Source organism: Mauremys reevesii, unplaced genomic scaffold (genome assembly GCF_016161935.1).
Source record: "Mauremys reevesii isolate NIE-2019 unplaced genomic scaffold, ASM1616193v1 Contig7, whole genome shotgun sequence".
NCBI classification, from domain to species: domain Eukaryota; kingdom Metazoa; phylum Chordata; order Testudines; family Geoemydidae; genus Mauremys; species Mauremys reevesii.
In genome coordinates, this window is record NW_024100884.1 from 219,509 (window position 1) to 238,920 (window position 19,412).

Genomic DNA, 19,412 nt, shown 5'->3' on the forward strand with positions numbered 1-19,412 from the left:
GGATGTGGATAAATTGGAGAGATTCCAGTGGAGGGCAACAAAAATGATTAGGGGGCTGGAGCACATGACTTATGAGGAGAGGCTGAGGGAACTGGGATTGTTTAGTCTGCAGAAGAGAAGAATGAGGGGGGATTTGATAGCTGCTTTCAACTACCTGAAAGGGGGTTCCAAAGAGGATGGATCTAGACTGTTCTCAGTGGTAGAAGATGACAGAACAAGGAGTAATGGTCTCAAGTTGCAGAGGGGGAGGTTTAGGTTGGACATTAGGAAAAACGTTTTCACTAGTAGGGTGGTGAAGAACTGGAATGGGTTACCTAGGGAGGTGGTGGAATCTCCTTCCTTAGAGGTTTTTAAGGTCAGGCTTGACAAAGCCCCTGCCTTGTGAAAGTGAGTGAGAGTGGGGGAGAGAGAGTGACAGAGGGAGGGGGATGGTGTGAGCAGGGCCTCAGAGAAGGGGCAGGGCAAGAGTCTTGGGGTTTGTGCCATTAGGCAATTGGCAATGCTACCAGACAGGCATGTGGAAGCCCTGGCAGTGCCGGAAGAGCACCCGAACAGCACAGCCGGCAGCACTGCCCAAATGTCAGGTGGACCATGTCCACATGGGTGCAGCTTGTGTGTGCATGGGGGCCCAATGACTGTTCTGCCCTGGGTCCCGGAATTGCTGTCAGTGGGCCTGACCACTCCTATCTCCATTAAATCCTCACCTTTCACAGCTCCCTCCTCTCCCAGTTCTCTTCCTGCCTCCCTAATCACTTTTGGTTTCTGTTCTGTTGGGTTGATCTCTTCCTGTCTCCCTCTTTCACAGCACATCCCCCAAAGACCAGTGCTAGTCCATAGGGGTTCTTATGGGGGGAGGGATAGCTCAGTGGTTTGAGCATTGGCCTGTTAAACCCAGGGTTGTGAGTTCAATCCTTGAGGGGGCCATTTAGGGATCTAGAGCAAAAATCTGTCTGGGGATTGATCCTGCTTTGACCAGGGGGTTGGACTAGATGACCTCCTGAGGTCCCATCCAACCCTGATATTCTATGACACTCAAGGCATCAGATACCACCTCTATGCCCAGGGTTGGCCTTACCATGAAGCCTGCTTATTTGTCCCCTTCAACTGAGTGTTGAGAGCCACTATAGCTGGCACAGAGTGAAAGAAGAAAACATCCTTCTGGGGCAGCATTCAAAAAAAGCAAGCAAACAAAGGAAGCTTTTCTATCTAAGCAGGAAGGAGCTCTCCTGAGATACATAGACACAAATGTTCCTGGTGAGCCATCTGGCCCCAGTGAGTAGTGAGGAGATGCCTGATCTTCCAGTTAGTCAGAGTGCAGGTGACCTGGCAGCTACTGCAGCATCCATATCTCCATCTCAAATGGATGTAACCATGCACATTCCTGAAGAAAAATGTAGATCAGAGAAGAGTGTGGTGGAGGGGCAAGAAACAGCTGTTGCTGAGTTTAGTTCCTTAAGTCTAGATGATCCAGGACTGTGGACCCACTTGAGCAGTAGCCTGAGGGACTTCCTTGTACTGCCTGGGCCACAGCAAGTGAAAAACTTCATGTTCCCCAAAGACAATGAAAATAGAAGTTTCCATCCAATACATTGCTGGTGTGAAATCCCCAATGGTCACAAAGTGGAGAGGCCACGGCTTACGTACTCAAAAACCCAGAATGCTGCATACTGGTTTTGTTGCAAATTCTTCCAATCTAATGTTCCAGCCACACTGGGTTCTACAGGAACAAAGGACTGGAAAAATCTGGCTAGAAAACTGGCATGCCATGAGAAGGCAGCAAGTCAACAGAGAGCATTCCATAGGTGGAAAGAGCTTGAGATGAGACTAAGGTTAAAGGCCACCATAGATGATCAGCATCAAGAGAAGATTGCATCAGAGTCTCTTTACTGGCAAAATATCCTGAAAAGGCTCGTTGCCATTGTGAGAATACTTGCTACCAAAATCTAGCTCTTCATGTCACTTCAGATCAGCTGTATGTGCCAAACAATGCAAACTTCCTTAAAATTGTGGAGCTGATGGCTGAGTTTGATGCTGTACTCCGGGAGCATCTAAGAAGAGTCACCACCCAAGAAATGTAGACACACCACTACCTTGGAAAAACAATTCAAAATGAGATCATACAGTTACTGGCAACAAAAGTCAAACAGAAGATTGTGGCAGACCTGAAGTTAGCAAGTTATTACTCTGTTATTCTGGACTGCACACCTGAAATCAGCCATAAAGAACAAATGATTTTAATGGTGGTGTTTTGTAACAACAACAGAACCTAGTGAAAATGTTCCTGCAATGGTGACTGTCAGAGAGCATTTTCTAGAATTTATTGACACTGATGATACTACAGGAGTTGGTATAACAAATGTGCTTCTTAAAAATCTGGAAGATATGGGAATTCCTATAGCTGACATGAGAGGTAAGAGCTACAATAATGATGCCAACATGAGGGGAAAGAACAGAGGAGTGCAGACACGGATCCGAGAGTTAAACCTTCGAGCTTTTTTTGTCCCATGCGATTCTCATTCATTGAACTTGGTGGTCAGTGATGCAGCATCAGCTTCTAGTGAGGCTGCTAAATTTTTTAATGTAATTCAAAGCATCTATGTATTTTTCTCTGCATCAACTCATCGATGGCAAATTTTGAAGCAACATCTGGGAACATCCTCTCTGACACTGAAATCACTGAGTGCTGCATGATGGGAATGTTGAGTGGAGGCGATGAAGCCTATCAAACACCAAATTGGGAAGATAGATGATGCCATAGTTGCCATTATGGAGGATGATGCTATGACAGGAACTGTTCATTGGAGAACAGTGGCAGAGCGAAATGGAATCACCAGAAACATTCAAAACTTCAAATTTGTGTGTGGCTTAGTGTTGTGGCATGACTTACTGTTTGAAATAAATGTTGTAAGCAAGACTCCAAGGTGTTGACCTTGATATATCAGGAGCAATGGAACAACTGGACAAAACAAAGTCATACCTACAGTCTTACCAATCAGATGAGGGATTTCAAAATGTTCTGAAGAGTGCACAGAAGTTGGCAGAGGAACTTCACACTGAAGCTATTTTCCCACCCATTCAAGAATACAAGAGTCACCGAAGAAGAAGACATTTTGATTACAAGGCACGGGATAATCCCATAAGAGACCCCAAACAACAATTCAAAGTTGAATTCTTTTACCAGGTGCTAGATTGTGCAAGACAGTTAGTTGAAGAACATTTCATGCAGCTCAAGGAACACAGCAGTATATTCGGAATGTTTCATGATACTCCAAAACTCCTCACTATACCTGAAGACCTGCATCAGCAATGCAGGGCACTGGAGACAGTGTTGACACATGATGACATGCACGATATTGATGCGAGTGATTTAGGTGATGAACTGACAGCCCTTTCAAGATACATCTCAGCAGCTGTTCTGGAATATATGTGCACAAATAATATGACCACCCTCTTTCCAAATGCTTTTGTTGCTCTGCACATACTTCTGACACTTCCGGTAACAGTTGCCAATGGAGAAGGCAGCTTCTCCAAGCTGAAGTTAATAAAAACACATCTACGCTCCACAATCACACAGGAGAGGCTGGTCGGCCTTGCAACCATCTCAATAGAGCATAAGCTGGCCCAAACTGTGGACCTTCAGGAAGCAGTTCAAATCTTTGCAACCAAGAAGGCACGGAAAGCACCACTTTGATTATTCAAACAGATAAAAATGCCAGTGTTTACTATGCAGACAAGAAAAGTTACATTTGCTGTTCAGGTGTTTGAAAGTTAAGTGTTACTTAAAATTTTTGAACAAGGCATTTTAAGTTGTTAGTTCACCTTTAGTGGGATAGGTAGCAGAGCAGTACCATGAGAGGAGTAGAACAGGAAGAAGGCAGAATTGAGACCTTTCAAAGTTTTGGCCCAAGCAAGGGGGAATGTGGGCCTCATTTGAGCTCTCCACCTCAAGTGCCAAAATGTTGTGGGTCGGCCCTGTCTATGCCCAGTGACTCTCAAACTCGTGCTCTGCTAAAGACTGTTTCTAGGCATCCCATCCCACATCTCAGCCTGTCTGACAACGCCTCTTCCTCGATGTCTACAGGGAAATTTAAGCTCAAAGCTGAATGTTGAATCTCTTCCGCACCCTTCACAGCCCACCCCCCTTTCTAGTTTCTTCATCTCTTTGGATAACACCACGAGCCCTCCCCGAGGTAGGGGGCTGTGACAGCTCTCCCTCCCTCCCTGCCTCCCATCCCTCACAAAGGGCTGCCCTGAGCTCGGTACCAGGATCTCTGACCCTTCTGTGGGCCAGGGATTGTGGTCCTGAGGTGGGGTGTGAGGCCTGGGCTGGCTGCAGGGAGCCCAGAGTGAAGCGGGAGGCCTGCTTGAGGTGTCTCCTTTGGGAGGGGCCAGGGGGTATTTCCCCTGCCCTGGCTGGGAGAACCACTCCATGATGTAGGCCCAGGTTGGGGGAGGGGAGGAAAAAAACTGTCCTGTATTTTTTAAATACAGTGTTGGGCATCCTAACAACATCTCCGGTCACTCAGGCCAGAAATCTGGGCATTGTCTCTGACTTAGCCTCTCTCTGGGCTGCACGTCCTGACCTTTCCTCAGTCTCCCTGCTCCTGCCTGTACAACACAACACAGCTTCAGCCTCTTGTGTCTGTCCTGACAGCCCAGGCTCTCGTTCCCCCCTTCATCTCACAACCTCCACTGCTGTGATCTCCTCCTGTCCAGCCTTGATGCCAGCCGCTTTGTCCCCTCAGCTCCACCCAAAGCCCGGCTGCTGGGCTCAGCCCTCAGGCTCGTCTCTCCTGCCACCTCCACCACTTAGTTCCACTGAGGCCCCTCCAGCACCGCTCCAGCACAAGCTCCTTGTCTTTGCCTTTAGGCCCCTCAACTCAACATTAAAAAAAAAAATAATAATAATGGAGATATCCTATCTCCTAGAACTGGAAGGCACCTCAAAAGGTCATTGAGTCTAGCGCCCTGCCTCCACTAGCAGGACCAAGTACTGATTTTTGCCCCCGATCCCTAGGTGGCCCCTCAAAGATTGAACTCACAACCCTGGGTTTAGCAGGCCAATGCTCTAATCCCCCCACCCTGTCTGAGTGATAGGCGCCACCTTCCTTCTGCCAGCGATGGCCAGTTCCAGGGATGGGCGCGCAGGGTCGGCACCCTCATCACCACTTCCAGGAGGAGCTGTACAACCACTAAGCTTTTTATTTTGTTTTTCTCCTGGCAGCCTGGTACTCGGTAGGGTGACCAGATAGTAAGTGTGAAAAATCTGGACACATTTTGTGTGTGCGGGATGGGGAGGGCAGGGGATAGTTGTATATATAAGACAAAGCCCCTAATATTGGGATAATCCTAATAAGATTGAGATGTCTGGTCACCTGCCTATCTGCTTCTCCCTTAGACACCTCAGTGTTTTCTCCCCCTTCCCACTCCATGCATGGAAAAACATCCCCTCAGTATTTGTAAAGCTGCCCCCTTCTCCTCTCTTTAATCCCTCCGCCAAACCCAGCTGTGCTGTGGCCCCTGAAATCTCTCCTGGCTGTGCACATGGTGGGTCTGGCCCTGAGTGTGTGTGTACAGGACCTAGCACCATGGGGCCTAGTTCTAAGTGTGTGCATACAGGACCTAGCTTAGAGAAGCCTGGTCCTGAGTGTGTGTGTGTGTGTGTGTGTACAGTACCTAACACAGTGGGGCCCTCCCATGAATGTATGCGCATCACCTAGCCCTGAGTGTGTGTTCAGGATCTAGTGCTGTGGAGTCTGACCTTCAGTGTGCATGTACAGGACCTAGCACCGTGGGGCCCAGCCCTGAGTGTGTGTTTACAGGACCTAGCAGGGATCAGTGTGGAAGGGACAGAGACAAGTCATGACATGGAGCCAGGAAGCCCTGCTCTCTGGTCCAGGTTTATACCTGTCCAGTATCTGAGGTGTATAACACAGTAGATATAACAGATAGGGCAGGACAGCTTAAGTCCATTCGCCCATAAGAAGCCGGCTCCTGTGCTGTGCTCTGCTTAGTGTCTTATGGGCAAATCTTTCAAAACACTCGTATCACCAGTGAGGGAGACATCGCTTTCAGCTTGACTGTTGCCCATTAAGTTTTGAGACTCAACATTAACTCCCACTGTCTTTGACTTTCCAGCGGAATACGAGGCAGCAAAAGGTAAGGGCATTTTTACTAGTTTTGATTATGCTTTAAATTAGGGTGGTTTGAGCACTGGCCTGCTAAACCCAGGGTTGTGAGTTCAATCCTATTATTACTATTACTAAATTGGAAAAGGAACACTCAGAGCTGTGTGTGCAAAGACATGTTAGTGTAAAAAATGAATGTGTTATTGAGACAGGTAATGTACACTACAAGGGGAAATCCAGATATTACCCAGACATAATGGATGGGAAATTTTTGGTATTGAAATATGAATATTAACAGTTTTATTTTTCACAACATCAACTCTTGGAAATACCCTTAAAAAGCAAACCAACAAACGTCACTTACTGACACCTGAGAGACCCTGTAATGAGAACAATGATTCTTTTATACCAATAGGGCCCAGCCCAGTGAGCTCTCCATGGATATTCTCCTGCACCCATAGGTCTCCTTGGAGCAGGCTCGGGCCCTGTTGGCTTCCACACACAGCAGCTGTAGGATCAGGCACATGGGTCTGATCCCACTGAAGTCGGCAGGAGTTGTAGGCACTCAGCACTCCTTGGGGTCACCCAGCATCAGCCAGATGATGGAGACACTTATGAAGGAAGAGTTCTTTGAGCTGCAGGCCCAGGTTCTCTGCTGGGCCAGGACTTGCTTGGAATAGGGGCAGTGAGGGAGCTGGTTATGGCTCCCTGGTTCTCAGGCTGCCCCAGGGGTTGCTCTAATTCGCTCCAGCTGGCTGTGGTCCCTGAGAATTGGTGATGTGCCCTGCCCCAGCACACCTCTTCCCAGCCCCTCCCAGCCCTGACACTCCCCCTACACCAGGGTGGCAGGGGCAGTTGACACAGGAGCCAGCTATGCTGCTTTACGCCATCTGGGCTCTCCCTACAGCAGTGGAATTCTCTGATGTCCAGGGCCTGGTTCCAGCCAGTCTGCACCATCCCTGCACACAGTGACCGGAGCAGGGGAAAAGAACTGGGCCCCTTATCACCAATGGCCTCATTCTGCCCCCCTGACTCACATGAGTGATCCCTATTGGTGTGGCCCCATTGATTTCTAGGGGGACGGTTTGCAGGATCAGATGCAATAAAGGAGAAGTCCTAACTAGTGATTAGGAGCCCAATCCTGCTGTTCTTACTCAGGCAAAATTCCCATTGAAGCCAATGTAATGTGGGTTTAGAACGGGGCACTTTTGTTACTGAGAATCTCTCCTCCTGATTCATTTATGTTCTTTTTTCCCTTTTCTCCCCTGTCATTCCCATGGACCCTCTGGCAGAACTGGGTAAGCTGTTTCTAGTTGTGTGGTTTGTTTTTCACAGCATGTGACTTGCTGAGTCTGCATTTCGTTTGTGTAAATTCTCATTTCTGATTATTTCAGGACTCACCAGAGCCCAAGGATATGCAGGTAACTAACGCTGATACTGCCGCAGTCACTGTCAGACCCATTCCTCTGGGATACTCGGTATTTTTATGTGTATTTGTAGACACTGGTAGGGGCAGTGTGCTGGGAGAGAAGCTCAGCTCTGATGGTGGGGTGGGGCTTCTCTGATTAGGGGTCTTATAAAGGTAGCCAGTCAGTCAGTCAGTGGCACCAACAGCTGCAGCAGCACAGGAGCCAGCAAACAGAGGAGTTTGCAAGAGGAGTTTGGGGGGAAGACTAGGAGAACCAGGCAGAGGAACAGACAGGCTAGTAAAGGGAGTGTGCAGTGTTCTAGTGCTCGTTGGGGGTTTGTTTTGCTGTGGGTGGTGGTGGTGGTGTGGTTTGGTTTGTGTTTCTCAGATTAACAGGATTTAGGTGGGAAGGCTATGACAGATACAGAGGCCACAGTGGTAGTGGCCCAAGCAGTGGAAGACACAAAGAAGATGACTGGATGTGGAAGCTGCAGCATGTACATGATCCTGGAGGGGGTACGTGAAAAGAGTTTCATCTGCATGAAGTGCCACCTGATAGAGCTGATGGAAGAAAAGATCTGAGGATTGGACATGCAGGTGGAAACTCTGGTTGAGTTTAGAAGGGAGTTCGAGCAGATGATGGAGCAAAGACACAAGGAGGCTGAAGGAAAGAGCTCAGACTTGCAGATGGAAGCAGGACCAAAGAGCTCTGAGAGGAGACTGCTGAGTGAGGAAAGTGGACGGTGGAAGCATGTGATTAAGAGAACCAGGCAAAGGAAAAGACGGGCTAGTGCAGGAGCAATAGAGCTCAGGAACAAATTTGCGGAGTTGGAAAATGAAGAAGGGGCACAACAGGTGGTCACTGAAGGTGAGAGGTGAAGGAAGAGAAGAAGAGCAGCTAGTTCTATAGGAAGAGGGGAAGAGTCAATGGAGATAACACCAAATATGAGCCCCAGGAGGATACGGGATGGGTTGCAGACAGGGCTGGTGCAAGGATATTTTGCGTCCTAGGCAAAACTTCCACCTTGCGCCTGCCCTCCCCCCGAGCATCACTTTATTAAAAACTTTCAAAAATGAATGCTGCATAATGTGGCATTGTTCATTAGAATGAATACACATTCGGCTTGAAAATGTATTAATTTAATTATTAGTCTACATATTTAATGAAAATAAATGAATAACCTGACAGTGTTGACACTGTTATTGTTTTCACTTTACACAACACAGCATGGATCTTAAAATAAATCACATACATTATACACAATACACTGTCACAGAGTAACACGTTATAATTTATTTTTCCGCGCTTTCAGTTTAATAAATTTAGAAACAAGTTCCTCCAAGTCAATGCTGCAAGCAATGTCATGTTCTGTTGACAAGGTAGATAGCCCAACAAGTCTTTGTTGCAACATTGATGTTCGCGTGTATGTTTTTATCAACTTGAGCTTCGAGAAGCTTTGCTCACCACTGGCCACAGAAACTGGGAGAGTCAAGAGGATGCAAAGAGCAATAACTGTGTTGGGGACACTATCTGTCAGTTTATTTGTACATATGAAGTTCAATACATCTTGCGGTGATGCACTCTTTTGGACTCATCATGCAATAGCTTGCAATTCATTGCACAAGTGAAAGGCATCAATATCTTTGGATTCACCATGTTGCAAAGTTTGCTCCAGATTCAAGCAATGTTCCATAATTTGCTTTGGTAGTGTATTTTGCAAACTGTAAACATCATATAGGAAGCCAAATACTGAACTAATTTGCTGCATCAATGTGAATCTTTCTTCAACTGAATGTATTGCTGTATCGATGACTGCAAAGTAAGAGTTCACTTTGAATTTTTCTTTTGGATTATAAATAGGTTCGTCATCTGCTTCATATGTGAACTGCTTCCTCTTTTTTCTAATACGGATTGGATCTGGTTCAAAAAGTGCTGGTACATCCAACTCCTCCGGAAGTTCACCTGCAACTACCAATGTTTTCTCAAAGTCTGCATCACTTCTGCGGCCTACAAGAAACGTCTTGGTTTCTCCAAGTTGATTAATGTTATCATTTGTGTCGAATTCTTTCACCTGAAGTTGTTTGCTAGTCATGTTGATCTCAAACAATATACCACACAACAAGAGAAACAAGAAACTTGAAACTAGAAATGGCTTTTGCAAGATCCTTTGCATCAACTCGTGACGCATTGCCAGATGGTCCTGTTAGAGTAGTGTCATCCTAGATCTCTATCAGAGCATCATAGATGTCACCAAGCTTATAGCGAAGAGGTTTCAAGGCATCAATTTGACTTTCCCATCTTGTTTCACTCAATGGTTTAACTATGAGATTAGATACGTGGTGTGTTAGAACTTCCCAGCGATGTGCAGAAGCTGAGAAATGCACATAAACACGTTGAACTAAATCAAAGAAGGCAGTTGCCTCCAAGCAACACTTTGCAGCATCATTAACAACCAAATTCAATGAATGTGCACTGCCAGGAATGAAAAAGGCTCATGGATTAATATCCAAAATTCTTCACTGGACACCATTTTTTCCCCTTTTATATTGCTCCCATTGTCGTAGCCTTGACCATGCACGTTTTCTATAGGCAGTGACATCTCTTCTAACTGAAGACTAGTTTCTGTCATACCAGCTCCAGTTGTCTCCGTAAGCGACACAAATCCCAAGAAGTGTTCCTTTATGAATACTGATTCCGTCTCATTCTCTGTCTCTGAAGTAGACCTATCCACAAACTGAATGATTATGGTCATTTGTTCAACGTGGCCTGCATCTGGTGTACAATCTAGAATGATCGAAAAGTATTTTGCAGCATGAGCAGATGCTAGGATTTTTTGTTTGATGGCATTGGATAGAAGCTGAATAAGCTCATTCTGTATGTCTTTCCCTAGGTAATGTACATGCATCTCCTTGTCCTTAATCCTGCGAAGATGCTCATCCATAAGTGGGTCAAAGTAAGCTAGATATTCGACAAATTTGAGGAAGTTCCCGTTACCCGAAGTGTGCAGTTTTTCTTGTGTTCCCCAAAAGGCCAGGTTTTACATACCGAGAACTTTGACCAAAGCAATCAGATGTTTTAGTATTTGCTGTCAATACTTTTCTTCTTGTTTAATGAAGCACAAATGTTCTTCATCAATTGTTCTCTTGTATTTCAATCATAGTTCAATTTCCTTCCATGTCTGAACATTCATCAAATGTTGACTGCTTTTCTCGTGCCCTGAAAGACATGTTTTTTCCAATCCCTTGAGCCTTTTCCAGAAAGAGATGATGCTCCAATAGTACTACTGGCAAACAACTTGCAGCAGAAGCAAAAGACAGAATCATTTGATATGGAATACTTCAGCAATAGCACCAGGCTTCCACCACTGCCGTCATGCTGCTGTAACAGATACATGCTGGCTATAGATCTTCCCTCAGAGCCAGATACACACCAGATGTGCTCATCACAAGGCCCTTTAATGCTCTGCCAGGTATGGCTGAGGTTAGCTTAAATAAGGTCTGTTACACACAGCCCCACCTAGCTACAAGGTCCCTCCAATAGCTGCCTCCCAGGACACACTCACACATGTGCCTTTGGAGTTAAGTTTGTCTTTCATTCAGAGAGCTCCTGATTAGCATCTCTAATTATTACTGAGCACAGCTTTTTTTCCTGCATCCTTCAGTAAATGAGCTCTGGGAGCACATTTCAGATCCTCTTCTGTCCACATGGCTGGTGTAATGTTAGCAGCTGGGAAAGTGCCTTTCTGCTCCCCCCTTTTCCTGTAGGATAGACTTCGGTTTAGCCCAGCGCTGGTTTGGGCTTGTGTTGCTCTTTCAGGTCTCTGCAGGGAGAGGTCCCCATTCTCTTCCTTTTCTATTTCAACTTCCTCTTGGAGGTGTGTTTTTATGGTGACTTTTCCCTCCAGCAGGTGGAATCCCCACCTCAGACAGTTCATCTTCCACGCGATGGGCCTGTACCTCTGCACCCACCACAGCGCTGCTCTTGTCTCCAGCCGGCTGGTGTAGCTCACTGCCCAGCTGCTCTGTTTGCTGGAGAAGCTGTGCCTGCTCTCTGACAGAATTTCATCTCTTTCCACAAGGGCTCTGGGCTCTCCTGCTTCGTGTAAGAGCTGAGCTTTGTTCCACACTCGATCTTAAGTTGGTTCTGGAGATTAGTCAGCTCCTTCTGCAACAACAAGCACTCCTGTTCCCCAGTCACCTTCCCATGCTGAGACAGGCTCCTTCCAGGGCTCCTGCTCCCGCTGGATGGCTTGGGCTGAGATCCAGTCCCTTGCCAGTGCGACTCCTCTAGGTCCTGCAGGGCCTCAGCCTTTAGGCCTGGAAGGTGCTCAGCTGTGCAAGGCCTTCTGCCCTTTTCCCCTCAGCTGTAGCAACCTTTTCTTCTAGCTCTTCCCAGTCCATTAGTGGGTGGGTTTGTTGGGTCACTGTAGAGGACACGGCAACTATTACAGCTTCCCTTTTAGTCAGTACCTCTGTATCTGTGCCCGTCGACATCCAGCCCTTCAGTGTGTGATCCGCTTGTTCTGCTAAAAAGCCTCCCAGGACACCCGCAGCATCACTGCACTCCCCTGTGTAAATGCAGCCTCCTGGTGATTTATTGCTCGGCTCTCTCTTATCGCACACACCAGAGCCCTCAGCCTGCACCTCTGCCCCCTCCTGAGCCATCAGCTTTTGTCTGTCTAGTTCTTTAATGTATTCCAGGAGCTGTTCCTTCTCCTCTCTTAGCAAACATCTACATTTGATCTAAGAGGTGAGATTCCCAGCTCATGTAGACATACCTGAGCTAGCACCTAACAATAGCCATGTGGCCAGGGTAGCACAGGTGGCAGCTTCAGCTACTGCCTGAGTAGAAACCCGCCCAGCCCCCTTGGTAGGTACTCAGGCAGCTGGCCCAAGCTGCCCTTCCTAGCCCCACTGCTTCTACTAGCATGCAAGCTTCAGTGTGCTAGCCTGAGCAGAGTTAGTGCGGGGACGTTTACATGAGCTGGGAATCTCACCTCCCAGCTCAGTTGCAGACACGCTCTGTTTCCAGTTTGCCAGTTTGCCTTCTAACCGGTGTGGCAGGCTCCTGTGTCCCAGCAAACCCTGCTCTAGTTTCCCAGCCACACCACTCACGTCCTGCAGCCCTTTCTGGGCCCCTCCCACAAGGCCTAGGGCTTGTTTAAGCCTTTTCAGTTTTAGCTCCTAGGTAACTTTCCTCTGCATGGCTCATTTCCTACCTTGGCTGCCTGCAGCTTGGCTGCCTTGAAACTGTTGTTCCCCAGCAACTTGTTGCTTTGCACCTCCAATGGCTGAACTATTTTGGTCTCCAGGTGCTGCTTCTTCTCTAGGACCAGGGGTATTGGCAATTCCAACTGCCACTTCCTCCCTGTGGGGTGGGGCTTGGTACATTCAGCAGCTGTGTGTTTCTCCTGCATTTGAATAATCTCATCAGTCCTTCACTTACGCAGGTGCTGGAGCTTTATCTCCAACGGCTGGGCTCATTGGGAGCTAGAGCAGAATTTCTTCTTCCGAAAGCCCTGTTCCTTTTTCGGTGCCTGTAGCCTCAACCTGGTGGTTTCTCTCCTGCTCTGTGAGTAGCTCCTTCTGCCTGTCCTCTGGTCACTGGGTTCGCTCCTGTTGCTTCGCCAGTTTCAGTAAGAAAATCTGCACCTGGGCCTGCAAATTAGAGAGCTGTTCAATAGCCCTGTCAGAGCTCTAGTAATACTACTCTCTTGGGACCACCAGAAATGCTGAATCACATTTAGCTTCTGCCCCAGCTCCCTTGGCCCAGGCTGTGCACTAGAGCTGCTGGTTGGATCATTTTCCAAGGGAGTCCTTTCAGGTTCTTGGGGTAAGCTGCTCAAACGCCCCCAGTTCCCAAGCTTTGAATCTGGGAGGGAGGCTAAGGTATCCCTGGTAAGCAGAAGGACGTCTGCGAGTCTCAGAGCCGGAGTGACAGACATCGGCTTGTGGAGTTTGTGCTGCAACATTAAACACAGCTGTGTAGATGTTGTTTCTGGGGCTGGAGCCTGGGTTTGAAGCCCCCACTTACTCCCTGGGCTTCAGAGCCCCAGCTCCAGCCTGAGCCAGAAGGTCTGTACGGCTCTTTTTAGCACCATAGCAGGAGCCCCACAAACCTCCGTCTGTTCTCCTGGCTCTGAAACTCGCTGCCACAGGCTGTGTAGATGAACCCAAAGTGTCTCCAGAGTCTGGGTGTGAAAGTTCCCAGCGTGTCTGACCCAGGGCCATTATCCTCTCTGGGAGACGCCCAGGTGCAGCTGCAGAGGGTCTGTGCTGCTCGCAGAGTCCAGGGGACAAATTGCTTTGAGCAGAGTTCAGGCTGGAGCCGAGACTCCATTTTCAGCCTGGTTTTTGGGGTGAGATCAGGAGCTGCGGGGGATGGGGAATTTTCCTACCCAGGGTAAATTTAACGGCAGTTCTGGGGTGTTTCATAGCCGATGTCCTGAGCCCATAACTCTGCGTTGCTGGGGATGTTGACAGTCACTCACTGCAAGTCACTGGGGTTTGGGCTCCTAAGTTGTTCAGACAGGTTTGAAGTGGAGCCGGGTGAAATGTTTTGGACAAATAGTTTATTTGCTGCAATATATTATTTTGGATCGACTGAAACTTTGCAAATCCATGTTGAGTTTGCTGAATGGTTTGAATGAACAGAAGGTGCCACCGCTTCCCTTCTAGCCTTTAGCCCAGTGGCTGGGCCCTCCGCTGGGAGCTCCAGGTTCAATCCCCCGCTGTGATATGTGGGGCAGGGATTGGAATGGGAGTTCCCCCCCCCCTCAGGTGAGGGCTGGAACTGCTGGGCTCTCGCTGTCTGCTGTGGGGCTCTCTCAATCTCTCCTGCTGAAGACACCCCCTGTGTATAAACACTGCCATGGGCACTGGGCCAGAGCGTGGGCGTGAGAATGAGACTGCAGCCCAGTGCGTCAGGCTCCATCTGGGAGCCCAGAGTCCAGCTCCCCTGCTCCATTGACCCTGTAATTAATGATCCATAACCCCAGTGAGGGGAGGGATTATGGCCCCGGCACAACAGTGCCTCAGCCATGACGGTGCCCCCGTGCAAACCCCTAGTGCAGGCGCACTGCGCAGGTGTGAGCTGGGACTGGCCCCTGGTGCAGCTTCTCCCAGATGGAGGGGGCAGGAAGTGGGGAAATGCCCCCTCCTCTCCCCACTGCCCCAGCCTCATTAGTAATGGCCCCTGTTCCCCGCATGTCCCAGTTATACCTCCAAGCATCTCCCCACTGCCCATCCCCCCACTGTCTTGCCCCCACCCAGGAGCCAAGCCCAGATCCACTTCCCATGGCCTTGGGAAGGGGCTGGGCTTAGTGAGGGAAGGGGCCGGCTGTGGGGTTTGCCTGGATGGAAGATGATGCCCATGGGGCCGGCCGGCATGGAGAGTCCCAGCTCCACTCCTGGGGGAGGGCGGCTGCCTGGCCAGTGTGTGTGGGGATGGCACAGACCTGCTTTTAGTATCAAAACAATCACACATGGCCCCAAAGCAACAGAGATGCAGGTCTGTCACCTTCACCGATTTCTGTCCCCTGGCACCTGCCAATCTCCTCCGGCCCCTAGCTCCTGCCCCTCCCTTTCCCTTCCCTCAACTTCTGTGCCCACCTGGCCCCTGCTTTTATCCTCTGAGGCTCCACTTTGCCCCACTCCTTCCCTTCACCCCCTTTCTGCTCCCATGGTCCCCTCTCCACCCACTTTGTCACATGCCCCCTGCCCTGTCACATGCCCCTGCCCTCCACCTACCTCTGCCCCCCTGGAGCCCACCCCCTTCCTGCCCTCCTGGGCTGGCACCTGCCCCCTCTTCCAAACACTCTTTGCACCTGGTGCCCACCCATCACTTCACTCCCCCACTCCCTGGCCTCTGCTCTCCCCTTTCCCCGCACTCACGAATCCCAGCTCTCCCCTCACCCCCATCTGCCCCTAGTGCTCACCCCAGCTTTCACCCTCCTCTGTTGTCCTGGCTCCTGCTCTTCTCACTCCCCTCAGCGCTCTTGGCACATGCCCCCTCCCCATCCTCTCTGACCCTCTGGCTCCTGCCCCTTCCCAAGCCCGTCTCCTAACACCCTCTACCCACCTGCCCTGCCTCTCCCCTCACCCCTCTCTGTCCCTTGGTGCCCACCCCTCCTCCCTCAGCCTTCCTTGTGTCTGCCCCTCTGCTCACCCCCCTCAATCCCCCTGTCACCTGCCCTTTCCCCCCCTCCTCTCTGGTGCCCCCCCCACACCCTCTGCCCTCATCACCATGACTCCATTCCCTGCCTTCCTGGTGCCTACCCCTGCTTTCACACCATCCTGCTCCTAGCACCCACAGCGCCCCGCCCACGTCCCGCCTTTTTCCAGCCCCGGCCTTTCCCCCTTCTGTCACCCAGCACCTGCCCCACTCCCTGCCCCTCTGGCACCCACCTCTTACCTTGCCCCCTGCACCCCCCAATGCCTCCTCTTGCCCCTTGTTGGCCACAGTGCCTGCCCCTTTCCATGCCCCACAACTGTCCCCCGGCACCTGCCCCTCCCCCTGCCCCATAGCTGCCTGCCCATCTGCTTGTCCCCTCTACCCCCCGACTTTCACCCCTCTCCTCATGCCCCTCTAGCCCCCCTGGCACCCGGCCCTTCCCTTGCCCTCCCACCCCGTGATGACCACCCTTCCTCAATCTTCATTTGCCCCAGTGCCTGCCCCATCTCATGCCACCCCACTGCCCCCAGTGCCCACCTCTCCCCACTCTGTCCTGTCAGTGCCTGTCCCTGACCCCATCCCTCCTCACCCTCTGGCACAAGCCCCTTCCCTTGCCCCCACCCCACCCCTGGTGCCTGCCTCTTCCCTTGTACCCTCCCCTGCCACCTTCCCCTTAGTTCTCCCCCGCCCCTCCTGTCGCCCCCTCTGCCTCCCAGCCACCAGCACCCCGCACCTGCCACTAGTGCCCTGGTACCAACCCCACTGTTCACTCCTCTGCCCCGCGGAGGCCCATCGCTTCCCACGCCCCCCTCGGCCGCCATGGTGCCTGCCCCTTCCCTTGCCCCCTCGGCCTGCCTGGTGCAAACCCCTTCCCTTGACCCACTTTGGGCCCCCTGGTGTCAGACCTTCCTTCCCCCCATCTCTGCCCCCCTGGTGCCCACCCCTCCCCCCACCCTTTCCTAGTGTCTGCGTCCCACCCTCCCCTCATCCTCCTCTGTCCCCTGGTGCCCATATCTCCACACCCCTGTGCCCCCCTAGGGCCTGCCCTTCTCCACACCCCACTTTCTACCCCCTGTGTGCATCTGTTCCCTTCCCCCACTCTGCCCCCTGGTGCCCCCTCTCCTGTGTCCCCTCCTTACATCTGCCCCTCTGCTCAGCCCCTGCATCCCTCCTGGTGACTAGCCCTTCCCCCGCCACACCAGCACCCACCCCTACCATCATGCCCCTCTCCCCCTTGATGGCAGCCTCTTCTCTCCATCCCGTTTCCCCCTGGGGTCTGCCCCATCCCTTGCCCCCCCTATGGCCCTCTGGCACCTGCCCTACCCCTCACCCCTCTTCCTCCCTTTGTCACCTGCACCTTCTCCCTCCCATGCCAGCCCCTCCTTCTACCCCCTCTGCCTTCCCAGTACCTTCCCCATTCCTCCTCCCCTTCTCCCCACCCCATTGGTGCCCCCCCATTCCTTCACACCCCTGGTGCCCGCCCCTTCCCTTGCTTCTCTGTACCTTGGGGTCTGTCCCCTTCTTCTGCGCTGACACCCACCCCTCCCTTGCCCCCCTGCAACCTGCTCTTCCCTTCCCCGACCCCGTCATCCTGATGCCCACTGCTTCCCTTGCCCCCGTGCACTTGTGTCTGCCCCTCCCCTCCTCGCTCCACCCTTCGCCCCTGCAACCCCTTTGAATCTAACCCCCTTCACCCTTCCCTGCCCTCCTGGTGCCAGCTCCTCTTGCCCCCCCATTGCCCTTGTGCCTGCCCCCCTCTGCCCCTCCCCCACTGCCCTGTCACCTGCCCCAACCCTTTCCTCTCCCAGCATCAAGCTCTTCCCTCCCCATCCTCTGCTGCCCTCCCTTCCCCCATTGACATCTTCCCCCCCCCTCCCCCAGCATCTGCCCTTTCCTCACAGGCAGAGGGGCCCTGACTCCCCTCAGACAACAACCCTCCCCTCCCCGCACAGTGATTAACGGGGCTGCAGGTTAATTTCCCTTTGATCCCAGTGACCAGCCCCTGCCCCGGCCCTGACTCTGTGACTCTCTCCCCAGTGGACGTGACTCTGGATCCAGACACAGCAAATCCCAACCTCGTCCTGTCTGAGGATCGGAAACGTGTGAGATGGGGAGACACACGCCAGGATCTGCCCAACAAACCTGAGAGATTTAATACTTATCCCTGTGTCCTGGGCGCTGAGGCGTTCGCGGGCGGGAGGTGTTACTGGGAGGTGGAGGTGGGAGACAAGACTGAGTGGGACCTGGGGGTTTGTAGGGGATCTGTGAACAGGAAGGGGTGGGTCAGACGCACACCTGGGAATGGATACTGGGTCGTGTGGCTGAGCGGTGGGAGATACGAGGCCTGCACTTCTCCCCCGAACCCCCTCCCCGTGAGCGTCAGGCCCAGCCGGGTGGGGATTTTCCTGGACTATGAGGCGGGCGAGGTCTCGTTTTACAATGTGACTGACAGGTCCCATCTCTTCACTTTCACTGACACCTTCTCTGGGAAGCTCCGCCCTTATTTCAATCCTGGTGACTATGATGATGACTATGATGATGGTACAAACGTGGCTCCCCTGATCATCTGCCCAGTCCCAGCTCAGGCCGGAGGGAATCTCGGTCACTGACAGTGACCCTGCGGCACAGACTGGCCCCTCCCAGCCCCGCTGCTCTTCCCGCCCTCTGGTATTGGAGGCCGGTTACTGAAGATAACTGGATCTTTTTTTGTGCTGCCCAGATGCTGCCAGTTTCCCTTTTCAGCTGAAGTAGAAACCTAGACACCTGGCGTCCCCAGTCCAGGTTGGGTGAGTGGGACCCACTTGCTGGAAGGAGCAAGAAAGCTTCCCTCCCACTCCTGTTCCCCCTGTGTTTGGTCCATCCCTGGCACAGGGCGATGCTGGTAAGAAAAACTGCCAGACAGCTGGTGGGTTTTGCCGCCCTCACCTTTCCCCGTCCCTTGCCCAGGGGTTGCAGATGGTGAAGGACGGGGATCATTCACTCCTGCCAGAATTTCCGACCCCTGTGAAATCTCAATGCAAAATATGAAAAAAGAAGATTATTCTAAATTAGAAACTGTTATTGTAAACAAAAACATTTTCATTTACATTTCAACAGTATTTCAGAAACAAGCATCTAAACATATTTTTAGAAATGGAATTATTTACATTAATTTTTGATTTTCCCCTCAAATCTATATTGAGGTTTAACTTCTCTACACAGCATCATTTGTATTTCAACTGTGTTACTTCAGGAAATCCAAAATATTTCTCTTATCAAAATAATTATTAAAAACTGTCAGACTGGGTTGTTCAGTTACAATGTACATGTGTCATAAACATCACAACTACACATGCTCTCTCGCTCTCTTTATTGTCTTGACTGGTTCTCTCTGGAAGGCAGGGCACTACACCTTTGAAAATTAATAGGTGAAAAAATGATAGACTTAATTGAGCAATATATTTAAGTTAACTCACACAAGATTATAAAATAGTCTTTGAACTTCTGTCAGCATTAATTCATATGATTTTTAACTTTCTAGCCACATATAATTGGTAATCAAGACATGACCCTTCCTTTCTTGTTCTCACATCAATTAACAAAACATGGTCCCAAACCTCAAACGTTATCTTCCTGTAGATAGAAATCTCTTCTACAATATCCTTTTTCTAGTTTATTTTTCTTTAGAAATATTATTTGCAGCCAATGTACTGTCAGTGTCCAC

The 19,412-nt window shown here is 50.6% G+C and overlaps 1 protein-coding gene across 1 annotated transcript in view; it reads left to right on the forward strand.

The window, feature by feature from the left end:
- LOC120394600 (butyrophilin subfamily 1 member A1-like) overlaps positions 1 to 18,462 on the forward strand; it is a 79,394-nt gene extending 60,932 nt beyond the window's left edge. Inside the window, exons 8-11 of the mRNA XM_039518827.1 lie at positions 6,139 to 6,159; positions 7,421 to 7,426; positions 7,523 to 7,549; positions 17,747 to 18,462. Of these exons, the coding sequence (XP_039374761.1) occupies positions 6,139 to 6,159; positions 7,421 to 7,426; positions 7,523 to 7,549; positions 17,747 to 18,318 (626 nt within the window). The 3' untranslated portion in view covers positions 18,319 to 18,462. The remainder of the gene's footprint in view (positions 1 to 6,138; positions 6,160 to 7,420; positions 7,427 to 7,522; positions 7,550 to 17,746) is intronic.
- Positions 18,463 to 19,412: the final 950 nt, after the last annotated feature.